Raw genomic sequence first — 15,373 nt, 5'->3', positions numbered from 1 at the left:
AACTGACCAATGGCAGGCACCAATGGGTGTTTCCTAATACCAAGGGACGACCACATCAAGTAATTGCCTGAATTGCGGTCTGTAATTACACCATATTGCATTAGTTTGGGATGACACTAATTTGGGAAAACAATAATTAGCACATTTCAGACAGGAAATGCCACATATTTGTTTAACAATTTATAAGAAAATTAGGCTACAATACATGCAGTACATAGGTCTTGTCGTTAGGACATTAATATTGTCCTTCGAGCTAGCTCACTGCCAGAGCACACATCATGTAAGATAATAATTACAGGCAGTGAAAAATGTATGCTATACCAATGCCCCTGACCGAACAAAAGCAGATCCCAAGCAGGTTTCGACACACAATCAGATTCAGTGACAACGGATCTACTGACTAGAAAAATACATACACAGAGTCAAGGTATTGGCCTAAAACTGAAGTTTCCACACAATATCATCACTTCATGTTTTTAGAACTAGTACTGCCTGCAGAAACATAGGTAACATAAATATGGGAGGGGCCCAGTGGCTAAACCCTACAGTACACAGGTAGGTTTATGTTTGCCTGTTGCACAAAAACTTCTGATTTAATAAAGTAAATAAGTAAATAAGTAGCTAAATGATTAAAACATTTAAAAACATATAGAAATCTGATCATAACAAAATTGGACAGTTCTCAAAATATTCTACCATACCGGAAATGCACCTTCCCAAACATTGTTGTGTAGCTAGCGTTAGCCTAGCTACTTGCCTTGAGTGGGGCTGTCATGAATGAAGTCGAAGCCTTATTCCATCAGAAGGAAACTTGTAAACTGTCTGAGGGTAAGAATTTAGTTACTTAATATTTAACGTTAATAATGCTAGCGCAAATACCTACAGCTCCTCACTAATGTTAGGCAGGTGTAAATGTTAGCACTTCTAGCCAGCCTGTCGGCTAACGTTATCTAGCGAACGTTTATCAGTCAAAGAGAAGTTTGACGACACCACTAGCTTACTACTGTCGGATGTCAATCGTTTGTTTAGTAAGTAGTTGAGTGAACTTTGCTACTGCACAACCTATTAACGTCAACCACCACGGAGGGCTAGACATGCTAATAGCTAGCTGTCTTTATATGTGTTTACGACGTCGTTAGCTAGCAAGCTGCACAATGCCATATTCTCAAAGGTCTTTGTTTAAAAGGGATGTGCAAATGGTATTCCATCTGCTGTGCACACAACATTTGTTACTGGATCAGATGTTGACCTCCGATTTATAGATATGGATTGTAGAACTGTCACCGTAATCATTACACAAAACAGTTGCCAATCGAACCAAAATGTCCGTTTTTATTGGACGGGTTCCGCAAACAGGCTGGTACCTACCCGAATCTGTCTAATAGAAACGCTAGTTTTGCAATTGTTTGGAGAAATGATTACAAATGGAAACGCAATCGATAGTTAATATTGGACAAATTCAGGGTTGTATCCATTCCGCTTAAACAGAAGCAACCGAAACTGGGCGGGACCAACCTGAATGTGTCCAATAGAAACTCTATTTTTGCTGTTTGTTTCCGTATGGTTCTTAAACGGTCAACAGTTTCTGTAATGAATACACCCCAGGTAGGGCACTCGCCCTTTTGATCCATTTTCTCTGTTTGTTACCTTTTTGATTCTTAATGAATACACCCCTGTTACAGCAAGGCTGTTTCACTTTCAACTATGTGGCCTGAGAAGTCAGGCCCTGGATGCTCTCATCAGTAGTGCTGAAGATTGGACACAATGGCACTCTAAAGGATACTAACAAAAAGTGAGTACAAAGCACGCCTAATTAGTCAATGGGCACGAAGTAGGGCTTAATAGCCTATGTCCACAATTAGACCAAAGTGTTTCATTTGAACAAATACAAACATTTTCTTTCTGTGCTTTCATATTCCCGTTTTCTGTCTCTCCCTGCAGGGCAGCATGTCTTCAGGTCATCGGCTGCGAGATGTAGAGCAACAGCACCCCCTGCTGGACAGGGAGGAGTCTGCAGCGGGTTCCGCAGTAGGGGAGGCGGAACGGGTGTGGTTCATCCAGGACGGCTGTGGCATTGTCTGTGCCTTCATCACCTGGTTCCTGGTGCTCTACGCCGACTTTGTGGTCACCTTTGTCATGCTGCTGCCCTCCAAGAGCTTCTGGTACGCTGTGGTCAACGGCGTGGTCTTCAACTGCCTGGCCGTGCTGGCACTCAGCTCGCACCTGCGCACCATGCTCACCGACCCGGTGAGTGAACTGACCACTGCAGGGCCGTGCTCATTAGGGCCCACCGTAACAAAGAAGCGAGGATGCATTGTAATGTTGGGTGACTTGAAAAACGGAGTGCCTTTGAATGGAGGGCAAGGCGGACCATGCAAGCAGTCAGAAAGAATGTCATATGAGAGCACTCTGATGCCCATGGGCACATTATAGGAACCGTGCGTGTTGTCCTATTAGCATGAGAGAACTGACTTACGAGGAGTTTCCTTGAGGTTTTGAATGAGTCTGTCCAAACATGTCAGTCTGCCTGTGTCCATTCTGTCCATCCTTGTCTGTTTTTAGGGAGCTGTGCCCAAAGGCAACGCCACCAAGAAATACATGGAGAGCCTGAAGCTGAAACCAGGAGAAGTCATCTATAAGTGTCCCAAATGCTGCAGCATCAAACCTGAGAGAGCCCACCACTGCAGGTGAGAAAGAAATGCGTTGTGTGCTTTGTGTATTATGCTTTATGACATCTAGGGCCAGGCTCTTTTCCTGGTCGAGTAACTAGTAACCAATATGATGGGCCCTGTTCATTAGTCCACACCGTAGTAAAACTTTTGCAATGGAAAACAAAAAGGAACATTTCATATTGGAGCAGTCCAAGTAGTCCCTGTCAGTTTCAGTCAATTTTCTTCCGTTTGGTGCTTAATGACCATGGTTTTGTTTCCTTCTCCTGTAGTATTTGCAAGCGCTGCATCCGTAAGATGGATCACCACTGTCCATGGGTAAACAACTGTGTCGGAGAGAACAACCAGCGCTTCTTTGTCCTCTTCACTGTGAGTTCCATCTCAGATCCACATTGTTTAAGTCCAGGTGCACAATGGAAATGGCGAAATGCATTTCTAGTACATCAGTCCAATTAATCAACTAATAGGGCAAAATTATGAATCTTTTTTTTTTCGCGACTGACATCCCTATTTTATGCTATTGTATAGTTTTGCATGGAAACAATGGGTTTGATAAAACGAGTAGGCTAACTGTCATCTTTATTTGTGGCATCTTCTCACCGTGCTTATCATAAAAGCCCGTAAACCAAACAGTCCCTGTTAACTGATTGCTACAAGCAAACATTGGTGCTGCTGTGCTTTTTAACTCTCGCCAGATAGGAGAAATCCAATTTATTATAAGGATAGGCTGTGATCATGTAGGCTGTGGTCGTCAGGTGGCTTTTTGTTGTATCGTTATGCCTATGGGCATTGTCAATGCACAATGAATTGAAATGAATGTTTTACCATCAATACTAGAGTTAAGTCATAATTCCTTCTCTTTTTTTCCCCCAGATGTATATAGCGATGATCTCCACCCACGCTCTCACTCTGAGTGGGTACCAGTTCGTAACCTGTGTCAAAGTCCAGTGGAGTGGTGAGTGTCATTAGATGAGTCGTTGTCTAAATATACTGTTCCTTTTTTAAATACAGCTACATTGATTGTTGCATTGACTCACTCTGTTATAATAATAGGGTTTAACGTGATTTTTGAATGACTACCTCATCTCTGTATACCACACACACAATTATATGTAAGGTCCCTCAGTCGAGTAGTGAATTTCAAACACAGATTCAACCACAAAGAACAGGGAGCCTTTCCAATGCTTCGCAAAGAAGGACAAAATAAAAAGCACACACTGAATATCCCTTTGAACATGAAGATACTCATTGGGCTTTGGATGTTGTATCAACACACCGAGTCACTACAAAGATACAGGCGTCCTTCCTAACTGAGTTGCCGGAGAGGAAGGAAATTTCACTGTCACCTAATGGGATTTTAAAACCCCTTAATGGCTGTGATAGGAGAAAACTGAGGATGGATCAACCACCAGTATAAACACCATGGGACCACGCAGCTGTTATACCGCTCAGGAAGGAGACGCATTCTGCCTCCTAGAGATGAACGTACTTTGGTGCGAAAAGTGCAAATCAATCGCAGAACAACAGCAAAAGACCTTGTGAAGATGCTGGAGGAAACAGGTACTAAAGTATCTATATCCACAGTTAAAAACGAGTCCTATATCGATATACCCCGAAAGGCCGCTCAGCAAGGAAGAAGCCACTGTTCCAAAACCACCATAAAAAAAGCCGAACTATGGTTTGCAACTGCACAAGGGGGCAAAGATCGTACTTTTTTGGAGAAATGTCCTCTGGTCTGATGAAACAAAAATAGAACCGTTTGGCCATAATGACCATCGTTATGTTTGGAGGAAAAAGGGGGTGACTTGCAAGCCGAAGAACACCATCCCAACCATGAAGCACGGGGGTGGCAGCATCATGTTGTGGGGGTGCTTTGCTGCAGGAGGGACTGGGTCACTTCACAAAATAGATGGCATCATGAGGCTGGAAAATTATGTGGATATATTGAAGCAACATCTCAAGACATCAGTCAGGAAGTTAAAGCTTGGTCACAAATGGGTCTTCAAATGAACAATGACCCCAAGCATACTTCCAAAGTTGTGGCAAGATGGCTAAAGGACAAAGTCAAGGTATTGGAGTGGCCATCATAAAGCCCTGACCTCAATCCTATAGAACATTTGTTGGCAGAACTGAACAAGTGTGTGTGAGCAAGGATGCTTACAAACCTGACTCAGTTACATTAGCTCTGTCAGGAGGAATGGGCCAAAATGCACATTTTCTTTATGGGAAGCTTGTGGAAGGCTACCTGAAACATTTGACCCAAGTTAAACAATTTAAAGGCAATGCTACCAAATACTAATTGAGTGTATGTAAACTTCTGACCCACTGGGAATGTGATGAGAGAGAAACTATTATTCTGACATTTCACATTCTTAAAATAAAGTGGTGATCCTAACTGACCTAAAACAGGAAATTTTTACTAGGATTAAATGTCAAGAATTGTGAAAAACGTTGTTTAAATGTATTTGGCTAAAGGTGTATGTAAACTTCCGACCTCAACTGTACATAAAATAAAATAAAAAGTAATATATATACATAGTATTTTGTGTAGATCGTTGACAAAAAAATTGCAATTACATCCATTTTAATCCCACTTTAACAGAATAAAATGTGAAGAAATCCAAGTGGTGACTATTTATGATAAGCATTGTAAGATTGCTATTTATGATAAGCATTGTAAGATTGCTATTTATGATAAGCATTGTAAGATTGCTATTTATGATAAGCATTGTAAGATTGCTATTTATGATAAGCATTGTAAGATTGCTATTTATGATAAGCATTGTAAGATTGCTATTTATGATAAGCATTGTAAGATTGCTTGTAAACAAAGTCTTTGTTCAGAAAATGTTACAGCTTCAAAATGACCATTTTAATTTTGTGGACAATCATTCTTTGCATCCATAGCTCCATCTATGAATTTGATAGGGCTTATTTTTCTTTTGCCCCATCCCTCAGCTTTTTAGCAAACCAAGTGGCGGGGCAGCCGTTTTTTGGTTTTCAAATTCAGGATTGCAGCTTCAAATATAACTACATTGAGGTCAGTGTTGATGTCATTATGCTGGATGATGTTTCTGCCCCTCCAGAGTGCAGTGACTTTTCCCCTCCGGTGACGGTGATGCTGATGATCTTCCTCTGCCTTGAGGGCCTCCTCTTCCTCAGCTTCACAGCTATCATGTTTGGCACTCAGGTCCACTCCATCTGCAATGATGAGACAGTGAGGAGATTATCAGTATATGCCACTTAGCAGACATTTTTTTTAAATCTTTTTTTTTTTAATCCTAAGTAAGTTTCTGCATGGTGATTGCCTACATTTTCAATTTGTGTTATGTGATTCTTGTGGGAATTGAACCCACAACCTCAGATATACAATGTAGATTAGATGGAGTCTTGTGCATGATTAAGAATTGTTTCCATGTTATACATTACATTCTCAGGTCCACTTCATCTGCAACAAGATGGTGAGGAGCCAAACCACATAGACAAACCATAGATAGACATGCAGTGCTTATTCAGTAGGGCAAAGGCATTACAGAACGCCATTCTACATTGACCATTTCTATCAACAATAAGATTCTCTATTCTGCATGATTGGGATTTGTTTCCAAGTGTCCTGCCCCTCTGAACAAGCACATGGTCATGGTAGTGAAGTTCCATTTGTCAATAGAATCAGGAGGGAAATGGGGCCTATTTACAAATGAGACATCAGCCTCCTTCAGAAAACTGTTAGTAATGTAAGAATGTAGAAACTTAGTGGTGGTGATGTTGAGACCCGTGACCTATGGCAGGCTTTTTTACCATTGTGGTTATTTGACCATTAGCTCATCTTTTATTGAATTCTCACCCTGCATTGCCGTTTACCCCTCTCTCTCTGTGCGTGTGTGTGTGTGTGTGTGTTACTAGGAGATTGAGCGTCTGAAGAATGAGAAGCCCACTTGGGAGAGGCAAGTTCGCTGGGAGGGCATGAGGAGCGTGTTTGGTGGCCAGCCGTCACTGCTGTGGATCAACCCGTTTGCCGGTCTCCGACTGCGCCGGCTACTCACCACTAGCTCCAGGAAAGCCGGCGCCGAGTTCTCAGTCTGACCTCTCACATTATGAGCAGCTTCGTACAGGAACTGTCTGGAACGATCTTTGGAACCGGTCTCTGACACCAGGGTCCTGTTCATTTAGGCATCAAACAGAAGAAAACGGATTGAAACAGGAAAGGGACTATGCGGACTTGTCCAATAAGAAACGTACATTCTTGTTTTATTTTTGCTAAATATTTTCCATTGCGTGCCCTAATGAACACAAGCCCGGCTACCAGGAAGACTCAAGTTCTGTACAACCGCATGGACAATGGTGCTTCTGAACATCACGTCTCCCCGTAGCTGACATGGAGCAGGAATCAAAAGATCAAGAGACCCATCGAAAACTGTTGAAAGATCAAATGAAAGTGCGCTGTCGTCCTAAAACGGACTGAAACACAACATACTACACAGTAAACATTTCCTAAATTTCCGCCTAAAGGGAGGATCCACTGTATCTCAGAGGACTGTTCTGTTGTTTAGTTATTGACTTCCTTTTAAAGACACTAGTTGTTTTCTGCTCTTCCTCACTCTGGGGGGGGGGGGGGGTGTGTGTGAGTAAAGCCTAATTTATACCTCACGATACATACGCAACGCAAGAGCTCAACTAGCTACTCAAAATGACAATCTTGTACTTGTATCGAGTTACAAATTGCTGGACTGCACACGTCTGTATTTTGGCTACGGAACTATGTAGGGTCACCGTTTTACGTAGCTAATTGGAGATCTTGCATCCTGTATGTAGGGTATAAATTAGGCTTAAGTGTCCTTCCCTGGCCATCGTTAGCTGCACCTCTGGAAAAACAATGCGCTGGAATTAGTGTTAACCACTACTATAACCATATCATACTTTTTTTTAAATGAAAACAGTATATTGCTGGATATATTTCTGGCGAATGCTGTTGTTTTTGCATACCAAAAAAAAGTGTGTTTACCATTTGTAGGAGTTCAATGAGTTGGGGTGGGGAATGAGGCATATGAATAATTAATGCCAGCAAGATGGTAGAGAACTACTATAATCAGCAGTTTGGATTCTGCATGAGGCAATCACATCAACTTTTACTAATGTGTCTGACAAATTTGCTGTGAAGTTGACCATTTTTAAAGGCATAGGAACTGGATTCATTAGCCAAAAGTTAGCATTATGGTTCTTTTTAATAGGTGGTAAGAATGCTATGATCATTTAACTGTACTCTAATTTAAAGGTAAACTCAGTGTTGCACGACGTTACCAGCAATATTGGGCCACTTTCCGCAACAACTAAGAGCGTTGAAGCGCTTGGCTAAACTTTTCTGCTGTTGTGGTGCCGTCGTAGCTACTACTTTAGCAGCGTGAAGCACACCCGTGCCTATTGGCAGATACTCTGTTTGTCTCTGAGAGCCAAGTCTTTCATCTCAGTGTCTTCGGTGCTGGTCGTGGCAACGTCATAACGCTGAGTCTACCTTTTTTTTTTAAATGGTAATTTGTGTGTAATGGACTATGACTCCAGCAGAGTCGATGATTATCTCAAACAGTCAAATGCTTACATGGCACTGTATGGTATTTACTTTATCAAGTCGAAATACAGTACTGTACACAACCTTATGAGCTTTCACACAAAACTATGTGCATGTGCTTCCCTCAAGTACTCCATGTTATACACTCCTATGTTATACTCTCCTATGTACACAGAGGAAGTTCCTATCATACTGATCTTAAAATAATTCTGATGAATTTGACATTTGATGGACTGGATAAAGTAATGTAGGAGGACTCGGCTGTTTTTTAAAATGCTCTTGTTAAGAGATTATACAGTATGTTATGTACTTCTGTTTTGAACTCTTTCATGCTAACTTTTTCCCGGGCTCCTGTTTAAATGAACTTAATTTCTACCTCTCAAATCCTGATTTCTTTGTCAATATTACTGACTGTATAGAAGATAGCAGCACTTCAAAAAGCCCACTTGGAACTGGTGAATGATTTGCTGTACTCAGAAAGCCGTATGTGAAGCACTGGTCCCAATTCGCTCCCTTCCTGTAGCCTTTTGATGTCGACAGATCTCTAAGGTGGAAGCAATATAATGGAAGCTTCACCTTTTACACTGCTTATACCTGTCCAGGCCCTTCAGATCTGCAAACGCTAAAGGGTTATGGCTGAGGGGAAAGGCTAGGGAGGGAACTGGGACCAGCTTAGTCAACGCCATATGTGAAGGGACCTGTATTTTCCCATACCACACAAATCCACCCATCATAGGGAGTAGGATGAAGTTGTCACTAGACACTGACCTTGGGCCAGTTTTGCACTTCCCCCACAATTGGTTAAGTGTATAAAGGGGGGGGGGGGGGGGGGGGGTCTGATCCTAGATCTATACCTTGGGGAAACTTCACCCCGTAGCCCCACCTTTTTAGTGAAGCAGACATATGGGTTGTAGTTAATCATTTCTTGTCCCACAAGCCACGACACATCCACACTGGCAGACAGTAGCAACCTGCACCTCATTGCTATAAGAACATATCCATTCAGGAGGACCAGCCATGTTATGTGGGGTATCCTTCATTGTGCTCCTGGCTCTATTGGGTTTGGTGGACCCCCGTGCAGACCTACCAGCGGACAAGGACTTGTTCTGGGGAGCGGACCAGTATGACTTTGCTGTCGTGCTGCGTGCCTCCGGACTGGAGTGCTTCTGGCACTTTGCGCACCAAGGGGAGCGCTTCTACTTGACTTTTATGGTAAGACGTTGTTCTAGCTTAGTAGTACAATAACAGGATATGTTTTTATTGTGCAACATATTTATCTTGGAAAGTTATGCCTACTAATTATTGCCTGGCTTGGCCTGAACATTTTATTAAAAGGCTTAAAATGTATAATATTCAGATAAAAAGTCAATCTGTTCAGGGCTTACTCCATTGTCATTTACTGAGGCCCCAACATATGGTTTGCAGCACATGGTCGTCCCATATGACAGTGAACGAGAGCCATCTGTCTGCGTTTAGGTCCAGTGGGTGACGGGTGTCGGCAACGACAGACACTTATCCGTCACTGTCAACTCTCCTAAAGGCTTGCTGTTGTCCAAAATTGACGAAGCTACGGGTCAAATCAACTTTGTAGCTGAGGAGACCGGTACATTGTTCCTCCTTTTGAACGCACACACACACCAAAAAAAAAACAGTACACCCGTTGAAATGTGGTGGAGGTATGGAACTTATTTTTATTTTGAATTCTAGGTTTCTATCAGATGTGCTTCAGCAACTTCCACAACCGATTTGGCAGCATGCAGGTCTTCCTCAACTTTGGGGTGTACTACGACGGTTCTGATGACCAACGGAAACAGAAGGAGGAGGAGGAGAAGAAAGTCCAAAAAGACCTGAACGACACTCTGTCCACCATAGAGGTAAATGCTCTATTTGGGGTTTGACTGAATGTACGATCCAATATGTTACGATAACTTTTTTTGTTCTTGCAACTGGGGTGGGGGCAGAAATAAATAAGGTAATGGGTCAGGCCATAGGTTAGATTTAAATTAGAAAGTCAATCTCAATGTGACATGGATTTAAAAGGAATAGTGCCAAGCCTGGTTAGTGCAACAAAAATATGGAGGAAAACTCACCCATGTTGACACCAAACGGATGCTTTTTAACTTTAGTAGTACAGGTATGAAGAATCAAGTTGGTTACCTAGACAAATTTCCCCCACTAGTTATTGATTGACAAGCCATCTCCTTAATCCTTGCCATATCCTGGCCACAATTACCCGGCAGATTAACTCCCCCAAAAGCTTAAAATCCAAGCTTTTGGGGTTACTACATTTATTTGGTAAATTTTATTTCAGTTTAGTAAATAGTTTCCATGATTTGTTGTAGCTTACCATAATAACTTGCCCATAGAGCCCCTGTTTATGCTCGGAGTGGTTGCAAAGGGAACAGGGAGCAACCAATTCCACCATCCTGAGGCCTCAACAACCTGTAGGGCGACAACATGCAGCAGACTACCCAGGGGTTATACAGTACATGGCCAGCACAGTTTAATGTTATGCCACTCATTGAGAATGTGACACCCTGGCCAAGAGGGCTGTGACAACTCAGTTCAGTACCATAGATCCGCCTACACCACAAGGCAGGTAACAGTTCACTCCCCCTCTGAGTTTCGGCTTCCATAAACCAAGATAACTTTAGGTTTGCAAACAAAATGGAGGGAGGATATAACACAAACCAAATCAAACAAAAACCTGTTTCAGTGCAGGGAAAGCATAACACAACTTTAGTCATCATTCCATCAACATAATACTAATTTTAGAAAACCCAACACCACCTCAGCCACTAAGCCCTGCACCTGGGCGACCACACCTCCAACGACGGAAACAAGGCTTCTAAAGAGAGACAATCACAGAGAACCAGTCACATTGCTCTCAATTAAGCGCATATGGGCATGGACAGTAATAAGGGCATTCGTCACACCTGTGACAATATCATACACTACTAAAATATGAACATGCCCAAACAAACGACAACATACTGTTAAAATACTTGAGTAGGTGTAACTACTTGCTAAAATGTATTTAAAAAAATAAATATTTACACTATTTTTCGACTTAGTCAATGACGGTAATATGTCTAAATATATTACTCAATTAATGTGTTTGGCCTATCCCAGCATTAACCATGTCAGTTGGTGTTAAATAATAATAATGTTTTAACACCACTCTCCAAACCACTTTTTAGGAGACTTCCCATCGCGTGGAGGGCTACGTCTTCCACATGTTTCGACATTACAACTTTGGCCGCATGCGGAAAGGCGCCGACTACTACCTCCTCCTCTCCAACTCTAAATACATCACCTGGTGGTCTGCGGTCCAGAGTGTGGTCATCGTCATGGCGGGCTACCTGCAACTCTTCTTCCTCAAGAGGCTCTTCAACACCAAGCCCACTACAGAAGCACCAGAGAGAACTCGCTGCTGAGTCCCTGGGTGCTTTTACTATTCAGTGCCCTCTTGTGCCCTGGTTGGGATGAATTCCATTTGAATTCAGTCAACCAGTAGCGACGCCGTCAACAATTTAAGGCCGGGATTCAATCCGATCGCCCCTTTTCGGCTATGCACCTTTTAAAGGCAATATTCTTGCATTTGTGGAGACTGCATTCACGGTAAATGCTGCATATGTTGGCTCAATCTCCAATGACCTTTAAATTCCACGTGCGCTGTTACACGGATCTACCACTGATCGGATACAATCGCAGCCTTAAATTCCATTACATTGATTGAATTAAAATCAAATTGACCCCGACCCTGTTGTTAATGTAAGTGTTACTAATGGGATCTGCTCCCTACTTGTCTATGTTGGAATTGATTAAAGTCGCAAACCTTTTGACAAATGTTGTCATTCCAGTGCATATATTTGGTGTGGATTTGAGTTTCTGTGTTCTGACTCAGTGATGGTTAGCAGCACGTTACCGTTGAGCACCTTTTTATTTTACGCAATTAGGGCGTGTTCGTTATGGGACAAGCTTAACATTACACAATGGAAGATGAAAATAAGCCATTCTTATTTGGACTGGTCCAGGTAGTTCCTCCCTGTTTTACTCAGATGAAAACTGTTTTGTGCCTAATGGACACAACTGTGGTTAATCATTCACCTGGGCATGATACAGTATTGTATAATTGGCTCAAACAAAAAAAGTAGCTACCTCTAGTCTACCACTCCCAAACAGTATGAGTTTTGTGAGTGTATGAATGCAGACCATGCATGTTGAGGTGTGGTACTCCGTTCTCGTCATACTCCTTATGGGGCATGGGGGCGGCGGACAAAAGACAGAGCCCCGCTTAGGCCTGAAGGACCACAACCTGTTCCGAGGGTCCGATCGATATGCCTTTGCCATCGTGGTGCCAGCCTCGGGGCTAGAGTGCTTTTGGCACTTTGCACACCAGAGTGGGAACTTCTACCTAACCTACATGGTAAGCACATTTTACCATGTTTTTATTTAACATGTATTTAACTAGGCAAGTCAGTTAAGAACAAATAATTTTTTACAATGCCGGCCAAACCCGGACGGCGCTGGGACAATTGTGCGCCACCCTATGGGACTCCCAATTATGGCCGGTTGTGATACAGCCAGGAATCGAACCAGGGTCTGTAGTGACTAAGATTCAGTGCCTTAGACCGCTGCGCCACTCGGGAGCCCAAAGGTACATACTGTCTTAACCCAACATCTAGCGACCTCATCAAGAGGTTGGGGGAACAGCTGGTGTTGGGTTGACAATTACAAGGTCCCAAGTTCAAACCCCTTTTTCGGGACTACTCCCTGCCTTTGCTAAATGATCTGCGCAGTGTAGTGCCAATAAAATGTGCTACAATAATATTGTTTGAAGATAACTTTTAGTTGAGGAAGAGTATAGGAACAAGCTTTCATATAATAATACCCCAGTAACGTTACGGAACCTGGCTTGTAATTGCATGACCTTGGACTTATCAGCTAGCTAGACATTTTAACTCCTTATCTTCTTATCTTTGCTCAGCTTCAACGTAGAACTAAGATAACTGAATGGAAGACTAAAAATACATTTTGTGATAAAATGGTAGCTGTGTGTGTTTTTAACAGTCGCTTTACCAAGTAGTGCATGAATAACACATTTTATCAAAGGACATCAGGTAATTATGGCTGTGCAATGTTCCATGTGTGTGTGTGTGTGCAGGTCCAGTGGGTGACAGGACTAGCCAGTGACAACCATCTTTACGTGACCGTCATTTCCCCAGAAGGGGCCCTCATGGCCTCAACAGACGACACCATTGGAGAAATCAACTTCCAAACTGAAGTGACCGGTAAAGTCCACAGACATCTGCTCTTTCATTTGAATTATGTTCATAAGTTGAATCAACCATTTGCTATCTCTAGGTTTTTATCAGCTGTGCTTGGGGAACTATAAGAACCACTTTGGTGGCGTCCGAGTCTTTCTCAACTTTGGTGTGTACTATGAGGGTGCTGAGGAGATGCAGCGAGAGACAAAGGAAGGAGAACAAGTCCTCAACAATACTCTGTCCAACATTGAGGTACATGATGTCCCTGCACTAGAGTGTTCTGGACTTTCACAATTCATCTGAAGGATATTTCTGATGAGTTTGCCTGCACAACAAAACATTTACACTCCTCGTGTGGTGTCTCCACAGTGCTTGTGTAGACATTTTGTTGTGCAGACAATTCCTGAAAAACGTAACGCATCACAACCATTGTATCCAATGCATTTGACATCGGTTGTACAACCAGAGCATCCACGGAGCCTTTTATGGCTTATAGTTGATCATGTCAGTTTGAACAGATTAGAAAACATCATCAATTATGCCTAACCTTTTTTTCTAGGAGAGTACCAACAAGATACAAGGTCACATTTTACACATGTGGCGGCACTACAACTACGCTCGCATGAGGAGAGGTGCTGACCATTACCTTCTCCTCTTCAACCACAACTACGTCACCTGGTGGTCTGCGGTACAGAGTGTGGTCATCATCATGGTGGGCTACCTGCAGCTCTTCTTCCTCAAGAGGCTTTTCCACACAGACACCCATAGACCCCGCTGTTGATGAAGGATGGCTCGTAAAATGTCACTCACTGCTTGTGTTGCTTTGTGGATCGTGTTTGTTCAACGTTAAAGGGATAGTTCATCCAAATGACAAAACTTACATATTTTTTAAGCAGGCTTTGGTAAGCAGGCTTTGGACAAGGAGAGATTGCAAGCTATGCGTTGGTTTTGTTGATCTGGCTTTTCTGTCCCCAAAAAATCCCATGCAAGTCATTATCACCCAAGTTAGCATGTTTTACATTTCCTGCACAAATCCCCCCCCCCCCCCAAAAAAAAATCCAATGAGCTATGATTTCAAACACTATGGGGTGATGAATAGCCATAATATACCTGTGCAAAGGCCATGTTCACAACCTCTCTTTTCAAGATGGCAGCAGGAGCAATTTAGTATCCAAGGCGCATATATAAAAAATGCACACTTGGAAAGACAACTATTCAAGGTCCGTTGTCTTTCCAATTGTGTAGTTTTTCATAGGTCTTGGAGCCAGTCGTGTCAAGACAGGGACCTCTAAACTGATTAGAGGTGTTTTAGGAACTCCAGCATGCACTATTCCTATTCCACATTCTCAATTGAATATGTAGCAAAGTCAAGTTACACTTAAAGTATACTTTAATCTCCATGTGTAACTTGACTTTCCCTGGGCTACATATTCAGTCCAGCAATGTGTGTTTGACTAGACTTATGAAACTTCTATAGAATTGTTGTCATTTCTAGCAGGACAACAATTGTTGGGGGGGGGCACCAATCAAATAAATGTCATATTTGCTTGTTGAATTGACGTCTTTAGTTTATTATTTATCGTTAATGGCTTCTTTGGTGTGATATCTCGTACTGCTAGTGAAGTTGCTGGCTAGCAAGTTAGCGTAAACTAGCGCAACATGTCTCAATCAAAATTGTACAGAAAAGAGTGGGAGTCTGTCCCTGAACAAATGTCAAATCATATTTTTTGCCGAGCTGGCCAGTCAATTTGAGTAACGTTATTGTGTGTTCTACGTTATCACGCAATGACATCAGAACATAATTTAGCAACAAATCAACCTGCCTCTTACCCTGAAAATTAGTTGGCAACACTGAATGCATGACCAGCATA

General features: G+C 42.4%; 3 protein-coding genes across 5 annotated transcripts; all 3 read left to right on the top strand.

The window, feature by feature from the left end:
* The first annotated feature begins 547 nt into the window (after window positions 1-547).
* On the top strand, window positions 548-8,616 carry LOC109867818 (palmitoyltransferase ZDHHC7). 3 transcript variants are annotated; one of them, XM_020457133.2, is made up of 8 exons: window positions 548-828; window positions 1,683-1,792; window positions 1,942-2,247; window positions 2,563-2,687; window positions 2,942-3,038; window positions 3,543-3,624; window positions 5,756-5,886; window positions 6,573-8,616. In XM_020457133.2, exons 3-8 carry the CDS (start codon window positions 1,948-1,950, stop codon window positions 6,750-6,752), a joined length of 915 nt encoding a protein of 304 aa, XP_020312722.1. In that variant the 5' UTR covers window positions 548-828; window positions 1,683-1,792; window positions 1,942-1,947; the 3' UTR covers window positions 6,753-8,616. The 3 variants fall into 3 exon arrangements, 2 of the variants coding, with proteins under 2 accessions (XP_020312722.1, XP_020312723.1); XM_020457134.2 differs by having other exon boundaries at window positions 552-828; window positions 1,687-1,792; XR_004204838.1 differs by having other exon boundaries at window positions 615-828; window positions 5,756-6,130; window positions 6,573-6,683.
* Window positions 8,617-9,085: 469 nt separating this feature from the next.
* LOC109867822 (transmembrane emp24 domain-containing protein 6) lies at window positions 9,086-12,099 on the top strand. The gene is made up of 4 exons (XM_020457141.2): window positions 9,086-9,444; window positions 9,709-9,835; window positions 9,940-10,106; window positions 11,433-12,099. The coding sequence occupies exons 1-4, from the start codon at window positions 9,250-9,252 to the stop codon at window positions 11,667-11,669; spliced, it is 726 nt and encodes a 241-aa protein (XP_020312730.1). The 5' UTR covers window positions 9,086-9,249; the 3' UTR covers window positions 11,670-12,099.
* Window positions 12,100-12,392: 293 nt separating this feature from the next.
* LOC109867648 (transmembrane emp24 domain-containing protein 6) lies at window positions 12,393-15,057 on the top strand. The gene is made up of 4 exons (XM_020456903.2): window positions 12,393-12,661; window positions 13,400-13,526; window positions 13,600-13,754; window positions 14,062-15,057. Exons 1-4 carry the CDS (start codon window positions 12,440-12,442, stop codon window positions 14,281-14,283), a joined length of 726 nt encoding a protein of 241 aa, XP_020312492.2. The 5' UTR covers window positions 12,393-12,439; the 3' UTR covers window positions 14,284-15,057.
* Window positions 15,058-15,373: the final 316 nt, after the last annotated feature.

This window comes from Oncorhynchus kisutch, linkage group LG22 (assembly GCF_002021735.2).
Source record: "Oncorhynchus kisutch isolate 150728-3 linkage group LG22, Okis_V2, whole genome shotgun sequence".
Classification (NCBI taxonomy): Eukaryota; Metazoa; Chordata; class Actinopteri; order Salmoniformes; family Salmonidae; genus Oncorhynchus; species Oncorhynchus kisutch.
This window is presented reverse-complemented; position numbering and strand designations above follow the sequence as displayed.